The 26,960-nt window shown below is 37.5% G+C and overlaps 1 protein-coding gene across 2 annotated transcripts in view; it reads left to right on the plus strand.

Annotated features, from left to right (window-relative positions):
• LOC131075738 (wall-associated receptor kinase-like 14) overlaps positions 1 to 26,759 on the plus strand; it is a 57,782-nt gene extending 31,023 nt beyond the window's left edge. For both annotated transcript variants that reach the window (XM_058012616.2, XM_058012617.2), the window contains 3 exons: positions 23,413 to 23,484; positions 24,118 to 24,419; positions 25,499 to 26,759. In XM_058012616.2, the coding sequence (XP_057868599.2) occupies positions 23,413 to 23,484; positions 24,118 to 24,419; positions 25,499 to 26,359 (1,235 nt within the window). In that variant the 3' untranslated portion in view covers positions 26,360 to 26,759. The remainder of the gene's footprint in view (positions 1 to 23,412; positions 23,485 to 24,117; positions 24,420 to 25,498) is intronic.
• Positions 26,760 to 26,960: the final 201 nt, after the last annotated feature.

Here is a 26,960-nt window from a genome sequence, read left to right on the forward strand (position 1 = left end):
ATATGCTATTAAATTTAACAATATGCTATGAAATATATTATACTTATTACTAACAGGTTACATAATATATTTCATAAATTCATAAATATAAGTTAACAATTTAACAATATACTCAGTGTCAATAGATATTAATGGGTTCATAATATATTTCATAAATTCATAGTATATACTATTAAATTTAACAATATGCTATGAATTTATGAAACATATTATGTAACCTGTTAATATATATTAGCAGTGAACAGTGAGTATAATCTTAAAATGTGGTTAAATTTTCTTATTCATGAATTTATGAAATCCCTTATGACTTTTTTTGGAAATCCGAAATTCATTCAAGTTTTCAACTATGAACTAACAAACCAAAACTTATTAAATTAATAACACTGGCACTCACGGTTGCAGACTGCAAATGCAGATCACGAAAATGAAGACGGCGCAAATGCTTGTCATCGCGAAATGCTGTCGCCGTCTTAACCCCTTCTGTCGCTGTCTTAGTTCGTGTGTTGATTGCCGTCTTAACCCGTGCGATGAAATATTCACGTATTTGCCATTTAGGGCTAACTTAAAGCACTTTATCAAATAAAATCATTTGCCCTTTTTTTTCCCGATGATTTTTAACCCCGAAAATCGCGATTTTCAACGATTTTAACGGTCAAACTCGGGCCGATTTTTGCGAAAAAACTTTCACGATTTTACCTGCGATAAAATCGGTTTAGGGTTTGAATGGGGGAAAATCGCGATTTTTCCGATTTTTCCCCGATATTTTCATCCTTGGCATGAGATGCTATTTTTTAGGATTGCATCCCTTTCTTTTGATATTCAATGAATTTGGACACAATTCGGTCCACTTCCTCCATGGTGACATGTGGCAACATGTTGATCTTCAACTCTAACCCTTCCAAGTCTTCTGCACACAGAGCAAAGGTGATCTCCTAGTCTAATTCCTGTTTGTGAAAGGCATCTTTGATGGACATGAGGTTTGACGCCTTAGCCAAATTATTCTTCAAGACTGGTCGTGTGTTGGCAAAGAAGATGTCTTGAACTCTGATCTTCAAATTCTCCAACTGCATATAGCTCTCCCGAATAGTCTCCTTCCCAAACATTTATGCAACTACAAGGAAGATCTTGTCCTAAATTGCCTATATTTGCCCTTCTATTCTATCAGCATCAACTTTCACTTTTTCCAAGACCTCATTCTGTGCAACCAGCGTCCAGTGCCAACTGTTGAAGTCATAAGAAGCCCCTGCTTCAATTATCTTGTGATCAACCAACTCTTGAGATGAGATTCCTTTCAGTTCTCTAAGGCATGGAATGATTCTATCCTGGACATCTTGGAAGTCAGCCCACATTTCTGCCATGTTCTCAATCCTGGAAAGCAAAGAAGAAGTTTGATCATATGCTGATGAGATTCCTTCTATAAACTTGGCTGCTTCTCTTATACTTTCTATTTGATCTTTAGTTTCTCTGGCTATCACTGCATCTTCGTCAGAACTTTTGACTACTTGCTGTGAATCCAAAGTGGGAGAACCTCTAGATTGGCTTGATCAAGTAGCTTAGTAGTCAACTACCGAATATATTCTTTCAAGTGCTCAACTTCTCTGGCTATCACTGCATCTTCGTCAAAACTTTTGACTACTTGCTGTGAATCCAAAGTGGGAGAACCTCTAGATTGGCTTGATCAAGTAGCTTAGTAGTCAACTGCCGAATATATTCTTTCAAGTGCTCAACTTCTCTCTTATGTTCATTCTTCTTTTGTGTTTCTTCATCCAACTTTGCCTTTATGGAAGCAACTGAATTGTCTAAGTCCTCTTTTACTTGGGTCTTTGTGCTTGGTCCCAATTCAAAGGTATTAATTTCATACTCATGAGGAGCAATGTCTCCCTTTGCTTTGTTCACCTTAGGCACAACTATTTGCACTGTACGGTTGCTTGTCTCATCCCTTTGGATGGTGGAAAATCTTTTAGCTGGTTTCTTCACTGCAACTTTTTCTAGTCTGGCCAGGAAATCTGTCATGTCATCCTCTTCTAGATCTGTTGATGTGTTTTTTAGGCACATGCGAACACAGAATAAAATACCATAAGTATCTTATCTTCTCTTGAACTAAATCTTTTGGATGCTGAAGATTTGCTTAAGGTTCATCCAAGAAAGACTCCAAGGTTCCGTATGTAGGGTCTCTACATGTGGTTAAGCTTAGTTGGTTGATGTGATTATGCTGGAATCACTAGGGGACTTACATTCGAATGCCTGAATGCTTGATTTGCTGGAGCTTAAGTCCTATCTACTCAATTGGAAAGATAAAAAAAGAGTAAAAGAGGTAGGGTTTGAGAAGTCTATTCTAATCCTATGAATGTAGGAAGATAGATGAATAACTAAGTGGAATCCTACTAAGCTAGGTCTCACCATCAACTTGAACAATTTGACACAAGCTCAGTGCAATCTTCTAAGGTCATTTCAAAGATATTCGAATCAATACTATCAAAGATCGATTACCATTCAAGTTAATGCATAAGCAATGAATGTAGAACGATTCGAAGTTAAGCTCATATCATTCCAGTTGACCACACAATGCACGCTCACAATCAGTAAGAGGCTAGCGGTATGGATTAGACAGATTCCACATGAATACATTCAACAACTCCTTGCATTCAATCTAATCAACATGAAAATAAATTGAGAAGTAGAACCACGAGACTTGTTGAAATAACAAATTTCACCATAACTTTAATGAAAAGGGTATCTCATTTACAAGTCATACCAACAATTCTTCCTTCTCTTAATCTACTCTAATTGCTATTCTACTTACTACTAGCTATTCTCCAATTATTCTCTCACTATTAACTATCAACTATTAGCCTTTACAAATGAAGAGCCTGAGCTTTTATAGAGCTCATTTACAATGAATGGCCAGGATTGATTTTCCATCAATGGCCAAGATTTTACAATGAAACCCTAATTAGGATTTGTTACAACAAACTTCTCCATAGCCAATGAGAAATTACATTCAGAAAGTGTTGTCCAATAGATATCAAGGGTAGGTGCCTCAAAGTTTGTGCCATCACTGGTGAGTTTGGTTCATTGAACTTGGAAGTGTTGATGTGGAACCCCTCTAATTGGTGAGTGATGACTGTGATGCCAATTCGATTCACTTAAGACTTGAAAGAATTGATACTCAACATTATCTAGCTTCAGTGGTGGTGATGATGATATTCTAACTTTGATTAACTCTACTGAAACTACCTTCTGGAATGCCTTAGTATGAACTTTTGATGTCATCTTTATATCTCTCCTTCAGAATTCCTTCTCTTGTGACTTCTTTCATGTCGTTGATGTTGTAGATCATGTCTTCGCGCAAGTGAATGCTTCTTGTCTCAAACATGAAGTTAAAATTCGCTCATGAAGCTTGATTCATGAATTTGACATTCGGTCTCCTTCTTGAACTCATGAAGTTCATTATTAGTGGTTTGCTCCATTTTGCTCGAACATGAAGTAAAGAATTTCGCTTCAATTTGGTAAGTCATGAAGCTTACCCTTGTAGAAGATTCGCTCCAAACCTTGAACTTATGAAGTTCGCTTTCATCCTACAACTCATGAAGTAGTAAAATCTCTTCAAACCAGCAGCTCATGAAGTTGCAAAATCTGCTCAAAAGGGGGTGCACCTGAAGTTTGTTTCTCTTATCTTGCTCATCAAATTTGTTCTTCCTCTCCAAATTATTTAATTCGCTCATGATCTCAAACTCATGAAGTTCTTTGTTCTTGTGTGAAATCCTCTCCATTCCTTCTAGACATGAAGTTCGCTCTTAATCCCTTAAATAGGAAGTTGCACACTTCACTTCAAGGAGGTAATTCATGAGGTTCAAACTTCGCTCCTATCTCTCAACTTATGAAGTTGTTGACTTTGCTCCTATTTCCCAATGTATGAAGTATAACTTCGCTCCAAAGGCTCAAGTCATGAAGATGTTGAATCTCACTCTTGTCCATCAACTTGTGAAGTTCGCTTGAGAAGCGCAACTCATGAAGCAATGATTTCGCTCTAAAACCTTCTAGGATGAAGGTCGCTCCTTATCCCAAACACATGAAGTAGTAAACTTCGCTCCAAAACCTCAACTCATGAAATATAACTTCGCTCTCCTTGTTTAATACATGAAGTTGCAAGATCGCTCTAAATCGGTGGTTCATGGAATGAAGACTTCGCTCCAATTGATGAAACATGAAGTAACAATTTCGCTCCAAATTGATGAAACATGAAGTTGCTTTAATCATTTCTCAACTACCGAAGTTAGAACTTCGCTCACTCCCTTTAATTCATGAAGTAAGCACTTCGCTCTTCTCCTTTAGTGCACGAAGTTGATTTATTTCACCTATTTATATCCAACTTCACTCTCAAGATCGCTTCATTTTGCTAGATCATGAATTTCGTTTCAAAGTGCTCAAACATGAAGTTGTCAATTTCGCTTCAAAATGCAGACTTGTGAAGAAAGAAACTTCACTCCTTAGTGATCAAACATGAAGTTCGCTCCTAAAGGCTTAAAGGTGAAGTTCGCTCCTATCTCCTCCAACATGAAGTTCGCTCCAAAGTGCTCAAAGGTGAAGTTTGCTCCAAAGTCCTTGAACATGAAGTAAAAACTTCGCTCCTAAGTGCTCCAACATGAAGTTGTTTGACAAGTTAGTCTCTCCATCAGGATTCATATATGGAATATAACATTTAAGTATAAGTGACATTTCCTTATGTCTTTTCTCTTTCTTATACTTCAAGTTATACTCCATATATATTGTCAGGATGTTTGAGAGTGGTTTCGGACCTCCAGGAGTAATAATGCAAAATCTAGTTTTTGGAGGATCTTTCAAATTTCCAGACTTAGTCAAATTTCAGGACATCTTAGGATCAGGATGACATTCCAAACTTCTAAGGTGAGTTCGCTCTGACCTTGATGTAAGGGACGAGACCTAGGAGGACACTATGCATTCAACCAAGGATTGATTTAGCAACTTGAAGCATGACCGGATAGTACACAAAAACCCTAGGAATGATCTAAATAACCCCTAATCACTCAATTGACCTGACCTCCTTCAATCCACTTTGAGGAGATCCACCCGGCTTGATGACCTTTGAGAAACTCAATCCCTTCAATGCAAAGGCTAAGACACTAAAACGACCAACAACAAAAATAAAAGAGCTAACCCTAGAAAGCAAAAAGTGGGGGTCCCTATTTGCAATGGGGCGATGTGTGAATACCTCACAACAGGATCCTCTATTGCTGGTGTCTTTAGTTTCAATCTTTCTTTCAACTAATCAGGAATGGTGGGTTGCTCAATGCCTTCCATCTCCTAATTGTCTTTTTCATGTCCAATACCTTGAAGGGCAAAAATCATCCCTTCTTGAAATTCTCCTTTTTCCATTTCGTTTTCTGATTCCAGAATCTCTGTACCAGTAGGAGATGGTGGCTGTTCATTTTCCTCATGAACTAATTTTACATTCTCCTCATGGATTGAAGAAGGGATGTCTATTTTTGCCAATGACTCATCAATAGTTAATATATATCTTTCATTCTTAGATGTGGCAGAACGAGATGGTTCCACCCTTTGCTTCTTCTGAGCAGGCTTTTCATTCACAGCTGTTTTCCCCTTTCTTTTAGCACTGACACTCTGAGTCACTTCTTCATTTGAGGAGTATCCTTCTGCTTCTCCCATCAGACCATAGGTCAAAGCTACATTTCTCCATTTCAATTTGTGATATTGCTGTTCAACCCACCGCCTAGAATATTTCATGACTGGCTGCATTAGAGTGGTTAAGTCTGCATGCTCTGGCCTTGACCACTTGATAGGAAAAAGGGGTGCATGCTCATCAAAATTGGGCTGAGTATGTTCTCCATTATCTTCTAGCTGATCTGGCACAATGAAAGGTCCAGTCATCTTGATCAGGCTTATTGGCAACCTATAACACATCCTTTTTCTAATATCAAACTCATCTGCTGCATTGGCCCAAAAATCTTCTATGTCTACCTTGTGTTTGTATCTTTCTCCATTTGCTGATCTGATGTTGTTATGAGGATCATAATTTGCTCGAGATCGGTAGAATGTGATAGGATACCACTGCATCTCTAGCTTGGCACTTTCAATTGCTTGTACTGTCGGACAAGATTCTTCCATGTTTTCAATGAAGAATGGGAAGGATGTAGCTGCCTTTTGCCTTATTCCTTTCAAGTTCTGATATGTCTCAAGCTGTCTGAGAACTTCAAGCAAGACTATCCTGTTAGTTGGGTAAATTGGAAGTTTATAAGGACATCCTTCAAAACCTTGGACTCTTATGTGTGTGAACTTTGGAAACTGGATAAACGAGGATCCATATCTGCTGATCAAACTTTTAGCCTCAGGAGATAATCTCTGGTGAGTTTCTCCTTGCAATGTCCTTGTAATGTACATCAGGAATGCATCATATGCTTGGTACCTCTTTTCCTTAATCTGCAGCTGTGGGTAACAATCACAGGATCTGAATTCATTCTCTCCATTGCCAACTATGCCTCTACAAATTAGTCCAAAATATCTATAGGTTGTAGCTAGTAGATAGACTATGTAAGAACTCATGTAGAATGATTTGGTCCTCCCCAAATTTATCAGCTACTCATGGAGGTTATTGCTGATTATGCTAGACCCATTAAACATCCTAACTCCTGATGTGATCTCGTCCATGAAGAAATACATCCATCTTTCGAATGGTGTGCCTTTAGGGCTTCCCATTAGCCTATTCAATAGCAAGATAATATCGCCATACTCCTCCTTGAAGTATGGGCAGAGTAGGTGCTTAGGTACTTTCCCTTGGGGTCTCTTCTTCTCCAACCATGATTTGTTTACATTGGCTGCACAGAGTTCAGACTGAGCATCATAGATCTTCTTAGTATCCTCTTTTATCTTGTAGGTGGTCTTATTATATTTTGGAATTCCAAATGTTTCTTGGATGGACAACTCTGAAAGGTTGGCTAAAACCCTTCCATCTGGTGCAATTATTTCCCTTGATTGTGCATTGTAGTGTCTAGCACACTGAACCATAAGTTCAGGGCACTGCTTGGCTAGAGGAAATCCTGCTGCTTGGACGATGCCATTCCTTATCATCCGGCAGGCTATAGGTGTTGGCAGGTGTCCATCAAGACCATACATTCTCTTCTTGAACTCTTCAAGGTCAACATGTCCAAGGTCAGTATCTGTGACATTCTTCCATTTAGATTTGATTTTGGATTCCATCTGCTTCCCTTTGTTGGCAAACTTCATCAATGCTTCCTGAATGGTGTTTCTTGCAAAACGCATGAAAACTTAATATTATTTTTAGATTTTAATTCTGATTTCTAATCCTTTTTTCCTAAAATTTCACTTTCAGCCTGATAAATGGTTAAGTTTTAGTGAAAAAGTTGATTGAAAGTGAAGGTTTGGCCAAGAAATAGAAGAAAATAAGACAGAAGGAGAAGGAAATTCAGTTAGATTGAGTTGTTGAATCCTCTTTATGACTGAAATTTACCTTTGATTCGGAAAATCTGTCTTAAAATTAGAGAAAGTACTTGATTTCTTGACCTTCAACACTTAGAAAAATTTCATAAACTTGAGAGAAAACCTCCTCTCAGTTGCTCTCTGAATTCTCAACCTGAATGGTGAATTGTGAGAATGAACTGGTTGAGAATATATAGAGTTCTAGATTCTTAAACTTAGAAATTTTATTGTTTTTTTTGTTTTAAGTCTTTCCAAAATGGAAAGTTTTATTTTCCTTCAAAATTCCTTCTTAGCTAAAATTTTCTAAGTGTTAAAAATTATTTCATGAAAATAACTTTTTATTTTGGAAAATAATATTAATTTTTTACGTGACATTTATTTTCCAACTTGTGTGCTTGATTTCATGTGAATAAATTTTATCTTTCATTATGGCGTGCCAGCTTGATTGTCTTCCCGCTTAATGGATCACATTTAGGTGGCTGATTATATTCCATTTATGCCCAGATGAATCAATTTGTGTCAAGGGTTTGATCAATCTTCATGTCTTAGGGTTTGAGTTTTTTGGAAGGAATTTGTTTCAATTTGTACTTCTTATGCCTTGGCATGCTTCATGTCAACTAGACAATCATCTTTCTTTAACTTTCTTTTCCCTTAGGCAAACTTGAATCTTGTTTGTCTTGTTCAATTCATGTCTATGATCAGATTTTCGAAGGATTTTTGGACAATCATCCTTTATAGGCAAACTTTCAACATGTTATCCTTTTAAACCCTAGGTAGGAGTTTGATGAGCTTATGCCATCTTTATTGACTACAGATCGGAGTTTAGTAGGGTTTGGACAGTCATATGTCTTTTGGGTCATGATGGGCATGTTTTTTGGAAATTGCCTTGTTATTGTGCTTACTGTTCACAGCGAATTTCAATGATTATCAGACAATTTATTTTGCCTTCTGTCATATTTTTTTATTAAGATTTACTTCATCTTTGTGTGATGCTTTGTTGCCCAACCTTAGACAGTCCTGGATGAAAATGTTCCATGCTTTGTAAGATTGATTTTATGCTTGAATGCCTCCTCCTTGGCAGGGCTTAAATGCCTTGGACAGATTTATATCATGCTTGGAAGATCATCACATGGGTATTTCTTAATATTAGATTTGAACACTCTTTCCCTTCCAAGGCGGACTGATCAAGGCGAATTCAAAATATGACAAGATATGAAGATGCTCTATTGTTTTATCAGCAAACCTTAAATCTGTTGTCAATGGTAAATTTGGAAGATTTTGGATATGTCGAACTTCTCAACTGCTTCTTCAAAACCTTTGAATATGCTTTATCTTTTATCTCCAAGGCGAATTTTGCTATCTCTGCTGAAAGTTTGATAACCTGATCGGGTTTTGTTATAAATCTGATTGTCTTTATGTTTAGAAGCTGTTCAATCTTTTGCTCATCCTTGGCTATTTTTAGACAAGGCTTATGCTGCTATCAAACTTTGATTAGCAAAAGAGGTGTTGAAAACCTTGTCTTAAAGCTTCTTGGAGACTTCTAGAAGCTTTATTGTTTTATTTCATCCTTAAGAAATTTGAACTCTTTGCCTTCTTTTAGAAGGGAGCCTCGGAAGCTTCTATCATATGCAATTTTTAGAAAGTTTTATCCTTCTTCTCTCATCCCTTTGCTTTCTTCTAGAATGCGATTTTGGGAAGGTTTTATTTGTTTTAATTACTTCCTTCTAGAAGGCGAACTTTAAAGGAGTTTAGATGCCATGTCACATGTTTTATTGTTTTAATTGCCTTCAAACGCCAAATCATCAAAAGTGCCATGTCCTCAACATATTATTGCCAACTTGGCAATTCTCAATCTTAGGCGAACTTTATACTTGTTATGACAAATTCAATTTTACCCAGGTGGACCCTACATTGCCTTAGTCATTTTTTCTTAGCCTTGGTGGACTTTGCCAACCTTAGGACAAGGCAGACTTTGATGTGTCTAGGACAAGGCGGACTTTGGGGTTCCCTTGCCATGTTCCCTTGTGGCATGCTTTATCAAGGCGGACTTAGAAGTGCATTAGCCAAGGCAGAGTTTGAGGTTCTTATGACATGTATGTTTGGCGAACTCCATTTTTTCTTGAGCATGTTTTATCATCCACCCTAGGTGGACTTTGAAGGGGCTTGGACACCTCTTCATCCTGCCAAGGTAGGGCGGACTTCATCTTCCTTGTGCTAAGGTAGGGCGGACTTCATCTTCCTTGTGCCAATGTAGGGCGGACTTTGCTGAAGCTTGGACATGTTGCCTTGTGCCTAGGGCAAACTTGGAAGACATGATGCCAACTTCGTTTGCTTGACCATAACCAAAGGTAGGAGTTTGCTGATACATGGAGAACTTCATTATTCCTAGGTGAACCTTGATCATGTTTGAACATCTTCCATACTTGACATTCTTGGACGAATTTGATTGACCATCTACCTTTCCACTTGTCTAACTTTGAGTTTTAGCACACTTGTCTAAGCATCTGCCATTTTTACTTCTCCAACTTAGGCGAAATTTTCAATGTGTCATATCTGAATTCTTTCTCCATACTTGATCAACAATGTTCATGCCATGTTGATACCATGCTGGTTCATCTAGAACGAAAACCCTAATCTGGATTTCCACTTTGCTTTTTGCACTTGGAGACCTCATTTTCGAAATCTGAGAACATGGGTATTGATAAAATAGCTGATCTTCTGGAACAAAACCCTAATTAGGGTTTGCATTTTGCTTTTTACCCTGAAGACATAATTTTTAAAATCTGAGAACATGGGTAGTAATAATTTGGCACGGGGATCAAAACCCTAAATCCAGAAAAAAGCAAAAAAATCAAACTCTTGCTTTTTTATAATTAGAAGCAAAATTTTTCAAAATTGAAGACATGGGCAAGATTAAAATGACCTAAAGAACAAAACCCTAATCTTAGAAAAAAGCAAAATTTTTTAAGCCTTGCTTTTTGCATCTAGAGGCAAGATTTTCAAATTTCGACAAAATGGGTAGTAATAAAACGACTTGAGGAACAAAACCCATATGCCACTTCCAAAAAAACAGAAAAAAGCAAAAAAGCAAAAATTTCTAAAAATAGCAAGTTGTCAGAAATGACCCAAAGAAATTGCGATCCTCGTCCTTCGGACCTTTTGAGCACTTTGACAACATTCAAATGCAATTATGAGCAAGATTTCTCAATTTGACTCGGGACGACCTCAAAACTCTTAACTCTTAAACTCTCTCAAAATGAAGATTTACAAAATTACAGAGCCAAGACAAAACCCTAAAAAACAAAAACAGGGGGTCCCCATCTGCGATGGGACGATGTGTGAATTAGGTCACAACAGTACCATACTTGATCCAAGGCCATGCATGCTATCGAACCAATCATCATCTTTCAGGAAGTATGAGGAAAGATCATTTGTTGGTCTATCTATAATTACCCTCAAATACTCAAAAGACTGTAGGTGTTATTGGTATGGTGGTACACATAGGAGCAGTAATGAAAGATCCCTAAATGGGTTCTTTGCTGCCCTGGATAAGTTTTAATTAATAAACTATCTTTCAGAGCCTTTTGGTGTTCTTAGAGACTAGACAAAAGATGCAAAAAGTGTTGTTTATTTTTTGGTGATGGAGATTGCAACCATTAACCAATAATAACATAGAATTCAACTCAAAATAAGATGTCAGCTTCTGATTTTATTTATGACAGCAGATTACATTCAACTAGGAGTGAAGATACATTCATAAAAACAATTAGAAACATACCACGGATCCAGCGCTGGGGTTTGTTGCTGATTTGCTATCCAGAAATGAATACAAGCATGAGTTGAAGGTACAAGGGCAGTCCAAATGTACCAATACACTTATACTACCTCCAAATGAATTACCAATAACAAATTGGGCCAGAAACCCAATTACCAGCTGGAAATCCAAATTCTACTAGGCAAAATTATACAATTTTAGCCTTAAATCCTCACTGTTTTGCTCACCCTGATCTCAATTCAAGCCCGATGACTGTGATTTCTTCTACACAGTCCTTGCTGATCCTAACAATGAAGTTAAGAACAAGAAATGGAGTTAAAACCCTCCATTTTATTTATTATCACTCCACAACCATCTGTAATGGTACGACCCCCTTGGGAAACAGTACAACTGCCAAAAGAAATAAGTAATGCACTGAAATTGAATGTATTCTTGCTCAGATCTGATGTAATGACCTTGCTGCTAATGATTACTGAGTTTACTTGTTGAAATGACCCTCAATATGCCTAAAACAAGCTTCTGATGTGTTCCACATGCCTCCTGTAGAAGGGATTCCGTCCTCCTGAAGACCAAATCTGAGGTTTCCGTCTCAAACCTACTTGCTGTTGTAAATTGCAGACCTGCAACTTCCAAGTTCTTCACAAAATAATATATCATGAATCAAGAATCCCTCTAAGGCTAAATGCATGCATTCCTTACATTCCACGTGGGATGTACCTGCTGCAAATGGCGGCCCTAAGGCCTCAAGGATCACGCTCAAGCTGAAGAATCAATCTGCCATGCTGAAACCCTTACTCTGCAACCTGAATCCACAATGAAGAATGGCGTACTCAATCTCTGTCAACTATGCACTTTGCCTGAAGAATCCAATGCCAATAACTGCTGAGGGCTACGTCCCAGCCAGTCCAGATCTTGGGGTTTGCGTCCCAGATGAAGAATCACTCACTCAGAGCAAATTCACAAAATAATGTTGATTGTGTAAAAAGATAATGAACAATTAGGTCTTCATCTCCTTATATCTCCTTTCCTTTCCAAGCCAAACCCTAAAAGGGAGTAAAGTTGGCGCATTATGAAAAGAGTGTTATTTTCTAATTATGGCGTCAACTATAGGAAAATAACACTAAATTGCAAATAAATAGCATCAGGGATCCAAAAAGACTCCGGAAGGTGAGAATCATGTAGCAAAGTTCAAGACCTTTCCAACGAGCTATAACACAGGCATATCAACCCAGATGAAACCAGAAACCCCTTATTACTCTGAAATGACTAAATACATAGCCTTATTTTAATTTATTAAATCGCTAACTTAGGAAATATTTAAATATATTAAAATATCTCCAGATATCCAATAACAACCCAAAATAACCAAACAATCATGAATAAAACTTTGTCACCTATCTGTGACCGATGCCGGAAAAGCTGAGCTAACTGGCAGTCCCATCCCTAAAATCTAGGGATGCTCCTAGAAACTAGGAAACACACCCAATCTTCCTGAAACTGAAACCATAGTATGGTCCCGTGGAACCTCAAATATGGAAATTGCCACAACCTCCCAAAAGGTAGGGAATCTCCCTAAAAAGTAGGAACCTCTCTACAAACACCTGTAATTGCTCAAAAGGATCTTGCTCTGCTCCTTGGTCCCCCAGGTGGTCATTCAATCAACTGCCAGTTCTCCCTAAAAAATAGGAGACCTCGTCCGAAGGTCCGAAACGACTCATAGAGCCCCTGCAAAGCTCCATGACCTTCAGAATGAGTCCCCTAACCATGTCGTTGACCTATGGGAACTCGAATGGTAGGTCAACCCCTGCTCATCTCATGTCACCTAAACAAAGGGGACATTACAATCTTCCCTTCCCGAAGATTGCTTGCCCTCAAGCAATCTGCACCTGCACGCTGAGAACCAATTCACTGGATCCCATATCAATCTGATAAACATTACTTCACCCAACTGCTGCGCTACTCTGATATAAACATTTGTATACCCAAAGTGAAACAACTCATCATGGATCCACTGAAGAAATACACCACACGTGTGAATACCAGGATCCCAAATCTTTGCACTGCCATATCCATCCATCATGTCAATACTCATTATACTGCTGCTGCAAATCTGGACATCACCTAACCAGCTGAGAGTTTCACTCCAATTGAAACCATAAATACCACCAATCTTCAATGTTGAAATGGACCCATCAATAAGACAATTTCCAACAAGCAAGGTGTGATGGAAACCTCTCCAAAACCCTTGATCAGCGGCTGCAACTTGCCCAATTTCTCCACAAGTTAGTATGTCTTCATTGGAAGATGCCAAATAAATATATTGTTTAGCCATGCACCAAATATAGTCTCTTACACGCTGATCTTCATAGCCCACTGTCACCTCTAAGAAAACTGAGTCACCAATTAGTAAGTACATCACTGCCCTACCATATGAAAGAGGTGACAAGTCCACAAATGAATAGTAGATGTTTTTGTTCTGCAACATGGATAAACCTTCAGTGGCTGGTCCACTATGAATGCCACCTAACAACTCATCAACTTCACACCTAGTCTTCCCAACTTGAATGTTCTCAATGCAAGGTTTCAAATTTGATTTATTAGATAAAGGAGAATTGCTGATCAAACTGATTTTTATTTCCATTCAATATATCTTCGCTGTCCTTTTCTTCCCTTGGAAGAAATAAAGATCTAATGGATGATTCTCTTTGTATCCTTGCGTCATCTAACCGATTGTGACACTTTGACTCTTTGGAGGTGGTGTCTTGCTTGGGCAGCAAGCGTTTTTGCTTGGGCAGCTCTATGTAACCAATCTTCATTCAACTTTTGGCAATGTTTTATACCAGCTGCCCCAAAGTACACAAAATCAGACTTATGGTGAGTTGTATTATTTGCATCAGCATAACCCATGCTTGTACCATAAGCACCCGCAAATGTAGAATGCAAATCTTTATTCTCTTCATGACCAAAGGCTGTCATATCTTGAGGAAGAGAAGTTACGTCACTGCTGTTATGGACTTTAGAATTATGATCATACCGTGGTGACAAATCTTTGGATTCACTACACACCATTAAATTTCGACTTTCCTCATGGTCTTCCCAATTGAGAAGAGGAAGTAGTGTGACAAATGAATCCAAACTTACGTTGTCCATTTCAACCTCATGTTCTTCATCAATTGCTGATTCAAAATCAGTCTTTGGGCATTCTGAAAACTCATCAAACCTCTCATGAATGCCTTGTGTATTGCTTGAAGTTACAAACTCTTCCTTCACATCTTCCACCAAAAATGATGGGACAGCGTTGCAACCAACCAAAGAGGCACCAATTGGATCTACATGTCTCTCAAAATCTTCAAATAGTTTCCTACCAATCTCACTGGTAAACATCATATCTGCTCCTCTTCCTTTGCTTCCCTTTCTCTCAATTGACTCTTGTTTTGTTCTTGGTTGATGACGTGGACTTGAAAACATCAAGTCATCTTCAACTGGTACACCCATGAATTGTGTGAAGGAAAGGTGGTCACGTATCTTTTTAGGAAGAGAGCAATACTTATCATAGTTGTTCATAACTGTATCATTGAATGTCTTGGCAGGAGACCTTCTCCTTGTACTTGTTGAAGGAGTTGTACCCTTAGATTGTCTGGAACTCCTTGAAGGTGTTTGTTCAAATTCTTTCCTTGCTTGTTTATTTCTAAACAACCCTGTCATGATGTCCAATTTGATTTTCAACCAAACTAAACTCAAATCTGAATTAGAACTCTTGATCTTCACCCAACAGGCTGGCAAGATCAAAGCTCTGATACCACTGAAAGATCCCTAAATGGGTTCTTTGCTGCCCTGGATAAATTTTAATTAATAAACTATCTTTCAGAGCCTTTTGGTGTTCTTAGAGACTAGACAGAAGATGCAGAAAGTGTTGTTTATTTTTTGGTGATGGGGATTGCAACCACTAACCAATAATAACATAGAATTGAACTCAAAATAAGATATCAGCTTCTGATTTTATTTATGACAGCAGATTACATTCAACTAGGAGTGAAGATACATTCACCAAAACAATTAGAAACATACCACGGATCCAGTACTGGGGTTTGTTGCTGATTTGCTATCCGGAAATGGATACAGGCATGAGTTGAAGGTACAAGGGCAGTCCATATGTACCAATACACTTATACTACCTCCAAATGAATTACCAAAAACCCAATTACCAGCTGGAAATCCAAATTTTGCCAGGCAAAATTATACAATTTTAGCCTTAAATCCTCATTGTTTTGCTCACCCTGATCTCAATTCAAGCCTGATGACTGTGATTTCTTCTACACAGTCCTTGCTGATCCTAACAATGAAGTTAAGAACAAAAAAATGGAGTTAAAACCCTCCATTTTATTTATTATCACTCCACAACCATCTGTAATGGTACGGCCCCCATGGAAACAGTACAGTTGCCAAAAGAAATAAGTAATGCACTGAAATTGAATGTATTCTTGCTCAGATCTGATGTAATGACTACTAAGTTTGCTTGTTGAAATGACCCTCAATATGCCTGAAACAAGCTTCTGATGTGTTCCACATGCCTCCTGTAGAAGGGATTCCGTCCTCCTGAAGACCAAATCTGAGGTTTCCGTCTCAAACCTGCTTGCTGTTGTAAATTGCAGACCTGCAACTTCCAAGTTCTTCACAAAATAATATATCATGAATCAAGAATACCTCTAAGGCTAAATGCATGCATTCCTTACATTCCACGTGGGATGTACCTGCTGCAAATGGCGGCCCTAAGGCTGCAAGGATGACGCCCAAGCTGAAGAATCAATCTGCCATGTTGAAACCCTTACTCTGCAACCTGAATCCACAATGAAGAATGGCGTACTCAATCTCTGTCAACTATGCACTTTGCCTGAAGAATCCAATGCCAATAACTGCTGAGGGCTACATCCCAGCCAGTCCAGATCTTGGGGTTTGCGTCCCAGATGAAGAATCACTCACTCAGAGAAAATTCACAAAATAAGTTTGATTGTGTAAAAAGATAATGAACAATTAGGTCTTCATCTCCTTATATCTCCTTTCCTTTCCAAGCCAAACCCTAAAAGGGAGTAAAGTTGGCGCATTATGAAAAGAGTGTTATTTTCTAATTATGGCGTCAACTATAGGAAAATAACACTAAATTGCAAATAAATAGCATCAAGCATCCAAAAAGACTCCGGAAGGTGAGAATCATGTAGCAAAGTTCAAGACCTTTCCAACGAGCTATAACACATAGGCATATCAACCCAGATGAAGCCAAAAACCCCTTATTACTCCGAAATGACTAAATACATAGCCTTATTTTAATTTATTAAATCTCTAACTTAGGAAATATTTAAATATATTAAAATATCTCTAGATATCCAATAGCAGCCCAAAATAACCAAACAATCACGAATAAAACTGTCACCTATCTGTGATCGATGCTGGAAAAGCTGAGCTAACTGGCAGTCCCATCCCTAAAATCTAGGGATGCTCCTAGAAACTAGGAAACACACCCAATCTTCTTGAAACTGAAACCATAGTATGGTCCCGTGGAACCTCAAATATGGAAATTGCCACAACCTCCCAAAAGGTAGGGAATCTCCCTAAAAAGTAGGAACCTCTCTTCAAACACTTGTAACTGCTCAAAAGGATCCTGCTCTGCTCCTTGGTCCCCAAGGTGGTCATTTAGTCAACTGCCAATTCTCCCTAAAAAATAGGAGACCTCATTCGAAGGTCCGAAACGGCTCACAAAGCCCCTGCAAAGCTCCATGACCCTCAGAATGAGTCCCCTAACCATGTCGTTGACCTACGGGAACTCGAATGGTAGGTCAACCCCTACTCATCTCATGTCACCTAAACAAAGGGGACATTACAAGTAATCGTAGTTATAATATATTGTCAAGATTTTAAATTTATTTTCTACAGAGGGAGAGTCATGTGGAACAAGAAAATCAACTATTGAGGCATTCAAGGGTTACCTATAATAAGTCATGGGGCAAGTGATTCCTTAAGCTGAGTTTATGGCCTTTGTGCATACATTCTCTTGAATTCATCAAGTTTATTCAATTTGAATGACCATCTTGCACATTTTCCTCATTCCCTAATTGATTTTATATTGCTACTATCAATCCAGGTCCCACAAGTTCCATTAAAACTACAACTTGCCTTAACAAAAGCTAAATACGTAAATTCCATTATTGTTTTGAAGGTTGTTCTCCATGCCCATAGGACTGTCAAAAAAATTTCATCTCCATCTTGTTTTCCAATTCCACATATTATGAATGATTGTTAACATGAACTTATTTGATACTTTGGTGATTTTGTATACTCTAGGATATTATCTGGTGGATGTATTATGTTTGATTTTTAGTATTTCCGTCATTTCTCTTATTACCTTTTTTATTAACTGTGTATCTTTGTCACTGACTATGCTCATTGGGCATCCAAACCTGATTATATTCTCATATTAGAAATTTTCTGTGGTTTTTGCTGTATAATCAGTAAGTGCCTTTGCTTCCATCCGTTATTTATAGTCCATTACTATGAATAATTAGTTGCATGTTCCTTTCCTTGATAGTTGTTTGCACCTTGCATGACCTGACAAAATCTATCCTCTATTTCTCTAATAAGTGATGTGGCATTCAAATTTTTATGGATGAGATTGGTTCCACTACCAATCCTCTAGTTCTTTGGCATGTGTTGTATCATTTGACCAGTTTAACAATATTTGCCATCATATTGACTATGTCCAAATTGCTGAAATCTCTAAGATCTTTAGTTTATTTTGCAATAATCACTAGGACACCCAAGCACTTGTTGCTACCTTAAATATTGTTTGTACACCTAACATATGGTGAATTTCCTTATGCACTTGAGTTGCATATCTCAGGTTCATTATGCAAGGTCATCTCTTTATTGGTATTTATCTTGGTATGTGATCAACAAATTTACACAGCTCTTTTGGGAGTCCTTTTAGATCTTTATAGTGCACAAAAATACTTCCGTCAATTAGGGATGTAATTAGTTATCATTTTGATTATTAGCTTTTCTTCCACAATGCTAAGAGTGATTTTCTTCATAGCCTGGCATGTATATTGTATACTTGTTTCTTGAGGAAATGATAGGTGGGATGCATGTTTAGTTTGGCATTGTCTGTCTTGTATTTGCTAAAATATGGTGGATAATCATTACCTTCTATTATTTCCCTCTTGCAGACTACAAGATACTCATGTTTCAATATATATTAAATATTAAGGATTTCTCTTTTGGTTTCTCCATTTCATACTTGTGCTTTAATTTTTTATCCAACTCCACTAAATATAGAGGTTTTAGCATTTTATATTTACTCTGTATTTGCCATCAATCAAAGCATTAGGAGGGATCATTTCTCTGCCTGCAATTGTTAATTTTGGAACAGTCACCTTCCTCACCAACAAGATATAATCGGAGATCCATTTCCTCTTTTGTTTATTGCATCTCTTGGTGTTATGTACAATGTTTGCTTCTGCCAATTGTGGTCGAGAGTCCATTAACACTTTCACCATTGCTGTCGCTATAGTGCGATTGATTAATGATACCAATTCTTGCAAGAGGATTGTTTCCTCTTTCCTTTATTTGTTTTCTTCTTTTTTCCTCCATGGTTATTCATATGAGTTTCTAGTGGTGGGGCAGTCTCAAAGATTCACTATCCAGTATTTAAATGATCGATTGTTTAAACCCTAAGTTGGCAAAAATCACATCTTGCATTCACTGTTTTCAAAACCAACATATTTAGTTCCTTTCTCTTCACTATTCTTCTAATTGCTAGCAAATATTTCTCTTCTTGATTGATTGTCTCCACAGGCTGCTTTCCTATGTTCCATAGAGTTTCAGGGACGGGGACGATAGGGGATGCCGGGACGTGTTTCTGATACAGGGGTACTTTTGGGTCATTTTTGGGGGGACGATTGTTAAAAAAATAGGGGGTTTTACAAATATAGAGAAATTTCGAATATGCATATCATAACAATGGTAAAGCATTTATCATAGACATAATACATTGCATTAGACTTGAATTGAGATTTCGCAAGAGAATTGACAAATATTTTACCAAAATTCAAATGCTTTTACCAATCATTGCCAACAAACATATGTCATAAACATCCATAATAGACATAAAATGATAAATATTAAAATATTAAACATCCATAACTATGAGATGACATAAACTGTAAATAGAAAAGTTAAAACATAGAAGTCCATAATCAGCTGTCTATCATAATGTCAAGATGAACTAAGAAAATATATGGCTGTACATAATCAGTACATGGTAGGTCTAAGACTAAGAGTCTAAATGAGTGTCAAAATGAGTGTCTTTTTCTTCCTTTTGTTTGTTTTATGCATTATATTAGGGTTTGTTATATTTTAATGTTTATTTGGGGTCTTGGTGGGGCCAGCCAAACCTCTATTGTAAATTAAAAATGTGTTTTTTTAATTTTATTTTGGACTTCCAAAATTTTGGGCCATAGGGGATAGCCAGCTGTCCCGAGGACAGTTGGAAGGACGCCTAGGTGTCCCCTGGCTGTCTCGGGGATAGTTGGCCGTCCCTAGCTGTCCCCTACTGCCCAACACCCATCCCTGAATCATCCCCTACGTTTTTGCCAAAAGAGGGACACTTAGGAAATGACAAATTCCCATCCCCACATCCCTGTTTTGTCCCCATTATGGGTACGAGGGAAAAAAGGCAGGGGACGCGTCCCCATGGAACATAGCTGCTTTCAGATCTAGGTAGTTCTCATCAGCATGGTCACTTGGACCATACTCTGTACCATAGTTGAACTACTCGCCAAAAGCAAAAACTCGCCAAGGCCCAAAAAAAAAAACTCGGTGAAAAGTCGGCAAAAACTCGGCCACTTAGAAAATTGCTTAAATTTAATAGAAATGCATTTTTTTGCAAAATTCAATGAGATGCATCCAATGAGTCAATACATGAGTACACAAAAGAAACAAGCTGAGTCTAGATATATTTGATTGATTCAAATGCAAATTGGGTACAAAATGACATCCTCTTGTGGAATGTGGATGGCTGATAAACTAAAACAAAATGAAATAGCAAATTGTTCTTGTAAAATTAAAAGTAAATACTACATCAAAACATTTTACATCTTCCTCTTCCCAGCTCTAGTGAAAACCAGGGGAGAAATAGTCCTAGAGGGTCTAGTCCTAGGAGTCTGATGTGGCTTCTCCACCTCGCCAAAACTAGGTTGAGGGTAGCACCCCTCATGGGGGTCTGAGGGTGAGAGAGGGGTAGAGAGGTCTAGATCTTGGGGGAGAGAGGAGAGAGTGAGATAGAGAGTGGTAGAGAGAGGGGATAGAGGAAGAGTGAGAGAGATAGAGAGAGCGAGAGAATGCTAATAGGAGTCTATTGATTATTGAAATTTGACGAAGTCTGAAAATTTAAAAGATCTTCTAAAACCTAGAATTTGCATTATAACTCCTAGAGATTTGAAAGCACTCTCAAACATCCTTTCAATATATATATAAATATAACTTAAATGTTATATTTCATGTATATATTTTGATGAAGAGAATGAGACTGACTTGAAAGAAAGAAGTTTAGATAATTTTTTGACGTGCTTGGGCCTCTCTTTTTTATGCAGCCGAGTTTTGTTTTCGCAAAAAACTCAGCGAGTTTTTCCCAAAATCTCTGTGAGTTTCTTTTGCGAGTTAATGGTGTAAATACTCACTGAGCAAAAAAACTCGCGAGTTTTGAAAAAACTCGCCGAGTATTCCATCTATGCTCTGTACATAACCTTTATGCTTGTGCATTGGCATTGGGAAATTCCTTATTAAGGAGTTCCCAGTTATTGCATTTTGCATACCCAGTATTCCATCTATGCTCTGTACATAACTTTTATGCTTGTGCATTGGCATTGGGAAATTCCTTATTAAGGTGTTCCCAGTTATTGCATTTTGCATACAAGATTATGGGTCTTCCTTTCTTCTTGCACATTAATTGAATTTTTGGTCCTCTACTTCTGCTGCTACTGTTACTTGGGCACCTTTCGCTTGTATGGTTTCTATATACTACACTTGATTGTATTCGTTATACCATCATGTATTGACCATCAACAAATTTGTTTTTAAGATTAAATTGGCTCACTTCTCAATGCTAAGAGATTTCCACAATCCATAGAATAGAGTGAAATTGGTTTCTGGATTCAATTGTGTATAAGTTTTTGGTATCAACATTTCGGATCACACTCCATGACTCACTTCTGTCATGTGTTAATACTTCTTACACTGCAGACTATACAACATGTAAGGAGGCACTCTTCTTCATTGTGCCTTTCGATTTTGGCATTTAGACACAAAATGCCAGGTTTTCTTATCTGCGATGTTTTTTCATTCTTTTTATGAGTACTATTATTAACTCTTCCAATACTAGTTCACCTTCAAGGTCCTCAACTTTCTATTTTATAAAATTTTATGTATCATTATTGTTCTGCATCCAACTTCATTTGATTTATGCCTCGATATTTATAAAATGACACAATTCTCAAGCTTTCCTAAAATATCTTTCATGATACACTAGTGAATCACTATTGTTTAGATCATTCTCTGACAAATTCTCCATTATTTGAACCAGATTTGACATCCCTTCTAGTGTCGTTCTGACTGAACCATCTTTTCCTTGTTCTTTACTTGCCAACTTGTTCAGTGTTCACACGTCTGTATGCCACTTTTTGAGCTCCTTTCTGAAATCAATCTTTAACTTAGGCCATGTTTCTTTGTAAATTTTCTTCATATTTCAATTTATTATGCAACTTATTGGCATAATCTTTCAATGTTCCATAAAGTACTTAAATCAGGTTTTGTCTTTCGTTTATCGCCTTGGCCTTCTTATAATACTCCTAGATTAGACAATCTGTTTCTGGATCCTAATTAGGTTCATCCATAAAATTTGTTGGTCTACATACAATGACGGTTATGATTCCAATTGTTCTCTTTTCTAAGGTCTAGTACTGACCTCTACTGTTTTTTTCTTTGTGGACAATGAATTGTTCCAAGCATCATTTGCTTTTTAAATTTTTAACTGATGTAGACTATTAGTTCCAAATACTTCTTGGTGACTAGTATCTCTTCTACCTCTTAGTTTGGTTTTTCTTCCAAACTGTCCTATCTGCATACGTTGTGTGACTACCTTTATTAAAATAGGGATTCGTTGATATCAATATCAGCTGAATGGTTTTTCTTCCACAGCTGAGCACACCTCCTTATTTCTCTTAACTCTTTGTGGTGTTGTATCACTTTCTTGACATTCAGAACTGCTGCCAACAAACAATAGCATAAACTTTCCTTCATGCTGTTATATTGGTTTAATCAATGATAACATACATTCAGCCTATTGCATTCTTCAAAAACATAGGAGAGGAGTAAACCAACAACAGATTTACAAATTACGTAACTGCACTGATCAAAATACAATGTAACAAAATAATAGTAATAGATTGCTATAGATGATCATTTAAAATTTTGGAATCATTTCACCTAAATACGAGCATAAAAGTTATCATCAAAGGCTTTTACCTTAAAGGACACCTTTACGCTAATAACTTATTATATAATGTGCAGGAGCATAATCGACTTTAATCTAAATGGTTGCCAACACTCGTATACAATTATCACAAGGAATTAGTCAGACATGATCAGGTGTATTAGCTCAATTTAAGGGAGATCGTTGTGCTGGAAGGTTATAAAATTCTTGACAGTAATGGTGAAATTGTTAATGGACTCTCGACCGCAATTGTTAAGGACTCTATTGCATGAAGACTCGTATATACTGGCTTTTCTAAGTTATTAAAATTTCTAGTTTAGGTGCTCGATCTGATTCCATCCCCTTTTTAGTTTAAATGTTTCCTACTTTGAGTCTTATAGATTTTTTCTTTTCTTTTCTTTTCTTTTCTTTTCAGTGACCTGGAACCATTTTGAACATAGGCGGACATGAATATAGTTTCTTTTTTGCATTCTGTGAGTGATGGGAATTAAACAAGGAAGCACTTGAGAACCAGAAGTGCATAAAATAAATTAAAATCTGAAGTAGGGTTTTTGGCCAATTTTGATTCTGCTTCTGTAACGTAGACCACACTGACAGAAAGAATTTTGTTTTCTCGGAACAGATTGCACAAAGGATGGGAATCAATCTGGTGACTGCGAGAAGGACAAGACCAAGATAATAATCCTTGCAGCTGGTATGCCATACAATTCAAGAACTCCTTCTGCAGTATTGAAATCTATACTATTCTTAAATATTATTCTTTTCACTATCATTGTTAATAGTGTCAGATGTTTGACATCTAGTCGTTTCGCTTGATCTTATCACAATGGTAGCAACTCAGTCTCATGGATGTGCCTGCTGCTCTAGATTTTCTTGATTGCTGTTCTGTGAGACATTTGAAACCAGAAAACATTAATCATGAAAATTTTCAGCTTAAAATGCATTGCGAATCATTTTTCCAATTTGTCGTGGCCACTGAAGGTGGCCAAGTAGGCTAAAGTATCTGTTCAATTGATTTTGTGAGGACATTTGCAACAGCGTTTCTTAAATATTTACCAATCCAAAATTAGAGCTGGTTGATCTTTAAGCAAAATTATTTGGAACTAGTGAATTTGAATACAGAATCTTAACGGGCCGTATGGGAGTTGCTGGATAATTCATGTTTAGCGGGACTCTCCCAGTGTAAATAACTCTATTTTTTTTCCAGCAGCATGTTGCTGAGAAAATAAGCATGGCCTCCATCTATAGGACCACTACCTAACAAATTTTGTTTATGGTTTTTCATATCATCAAATTATAATATTTACTTTTCTTCTTCCTTCTGCAGGGCTTCTAGCTGGATCAGCACTGGTAGCGGCAAGCATTGTATCCATTGGATTAGTAATTCGCAAGAGGCGGAACAAGCAGCAACGGCGAGGTCGAGATGGGAATCAGCTAGCAAGCCTTCTACATAGCCGATCGGAGGAATTCAGCACCGAGCTATTCACGTACAAAATCTTGGACCGAGCCACAAAAGGCTTTGCTGATGCCCAGAAGTGTGGCCAAGGTGCGTGTGGTACTGTCTATGCTGGTCGCCTCCCGGATGGCCGCTTTGTGGCTGTCAAGTGCATGCATCATAATTCTTCTAAGGTTCTTTTCAACCCTAGCACCGTTCTATTCTATCTAGATGTACTATGACTCTGAGGTTCTGCTTGATCTCACTAAGGTAAAATTGTCAGGAATTTTAATGACAACAGATCAAAGATTTTTACAAATTATGAGAGTTATTTTTTCTGTTTCTGGATTCAATTGTCATATTATTAACATCAATTCAAAAACAGCAAATAGACCTCTACAAGATCAAATGGTCTAAAGAATCAAGAGACTCAAAATTGACATAAATTCAGATTTCTTTCAGTTAGTTTTAGAATAAAAGATTAAAAGATCAAGATACAAACAAATGAAGGAATTATAATGACAACAGATCAAAGACTCTTGACGTAAATTCAGATTTCTTTCTGTTGTTAGTTTTAGAATAAAAGATCTAAAAGATCAATAGACAAACAAATGAAGGAATTTTAATGACAACAGATCAAAGATTTTTATGATTTATGAGAGTTATTTTTTTTTGTTTCTGGATTCAATTGTCATATTATTAACATCAATTCAAAAACAGCAAAAACAGCAAAGAACAATTTTGATGACTTCTGCTAGATCAAATGGTCTAAAGGATCAAGAGACAAAATTGACATAAATTTAAATTTCTTTCAGATGTTAATTTTAGATCAAATGGTCCAATTGATCAAGACACACAAAATTAACATATTTTCAATTATTTTTCAATGTCAGATCTTCTAGTATGAATCTTGACCAAGCAACTGGCTATTTTTTGATCCATTAATTTTGATGACCTTAGCGAGATCAAATGGTTTAAAGGATCAAGAGACAAAATTGACATAAATTCAAATTTCTTTCAGATGTTAATTTTAGATCAAACAGTCTAAAGACTAAAAGACCAAGAGACAAAATTAACATATTTTTAAATTTTTTTCCATGTCAGAAAATCTTATGAATCTTGACCAAGCAACTGGCTATTTTGTGATCCATTAACCTGGCTGAAAGTACACAGCCAACATTTTGTTTTCTGTGAAGGCCTCCACCACCTAAACACAAAATGTGCATGTTGCTTAAGATTTCTGGAAATTAATAAAATTTCTTTCTTTCTGCAGGAAGGGGCGCACCAGTTCCTGAACGAGATTAGTCTGCTTTCAACCATAAAACACAAGAATCTGGTTCAACTGCTGGGCTGTTGCCTAGAGGCAGATGACCCCATTTTAGTCTATGAATTTGTTCCTAATGGCACACTCACAGAGCACCTCCACTGCGAGAATGGCAAAGGTCCACTTGACTGGCGCACCCGGTGTGCCATTGCTGCCGATGGCGCTCAGGCTCTCGTCCACCTGCACACCAACCTCCCCCAGCCGGTCTACCACCGGGACGTCAAGTCACCCAACATTCTCTTAGACTTGGACTTCAACTGCAAGGTGGCGGACTTTGGTCTGTCCAGGCTGGCACCTTTCGATTTTGGGACCCACATTTCAACGGCGCCACAAGGCACCCCAGGTTACGTGGACCCTGAGTACCACCAGAACTTCCACCTCAGCGACAAATCTGACGTGTACAGCTTTGGCGTTGTGCTGATTGAGATCATTACTGCCATGAAGCCCATTGACTTCACACGTAACAAGAAAGAAGTCAACCTTGCTGCGCTGGCAGTTGCCAAAATCACATCTGGCTGCCTCGACGACATCGTGGACCCGCTCTTACAGATCGGCTCACGTCCACATGTCAGAGCTCTGGTTCACAGGGTTGCTGAGCTGGCATTCAGGTGTCTGGCCCATGACAAGGATGCCAGGCCCACCATGACTGAGGTGGCAGAGGAGCTCCTTGCAGTTAAGAATCAGTGCACGGATATTGAGTACCTGCCACCGGCTATTACCAGTGAAAGCCCTGAAAAGTCGGCGTTGTCACCGACATCTGTCCAGGCGCTGTGGCCCAGTAACAGCACTGCACTATCAGATAGTTTGTAGTTTAATGGAGGGTTGGAGCTTCTGTTTTTCTCCGTCTCTTGATGTAAAGTCTGTCAGTTGCCACTCTTCCGTCTCGGCATGTAAAATTTTATAATACAGACGTTATAGGAAGGGTAAATTCCTTTTTATATGATCAGGCTATATATTAGATTCAGGGAAAGCTTTTGTTTTCTCAAAAAGACTAGTAAATTTTAATATGTATAGATATATATACATATTGTATCAAAGGCAAGAAATTTTGTATAATCTTTATGTAGGATTTTATATCTTTTTCTGTTATTTAAATAGGAGAAGGAGTTTATGTTGATACCTCTTTAGTTGAGAGTTAAGAAAGGGGTATCCATTCCACCAAAGTTGTTGACATTATTCCAGTTTTATCTATCATACCTTCCGGTTTGAATTTTGGTGGATTGCTTAATTAAAGAGCATAACTTTTTTTATCAATTGTGCTCAACCAGTTGAATTACAAAAATTTGGTTAATATGACATATTTGTAAGAAAAAATGATTGTAATCATGAAATTTCCAGTCCATAATATTCAAGCTTATTCCTTTGGATTTAATTAATTAACTGGATAGGAAAAATGATATTTCACTCTATT

Source organism: Cryptomeria japonica, chromosome 1 (genome assembly GCF_030272615.1).
Source record: "Cryptomeria japonica chromosome 1, Sugi_1.0, whole genome shotgun sequence".
In the NCBI taxonomy this organism is placed as follows: Eukaryota; Viridiplantae; Streptophyta; class Pinopsida; order Cupressales; family Cupressaceae; genus Cryptomeria; species Cryptomeria japonica.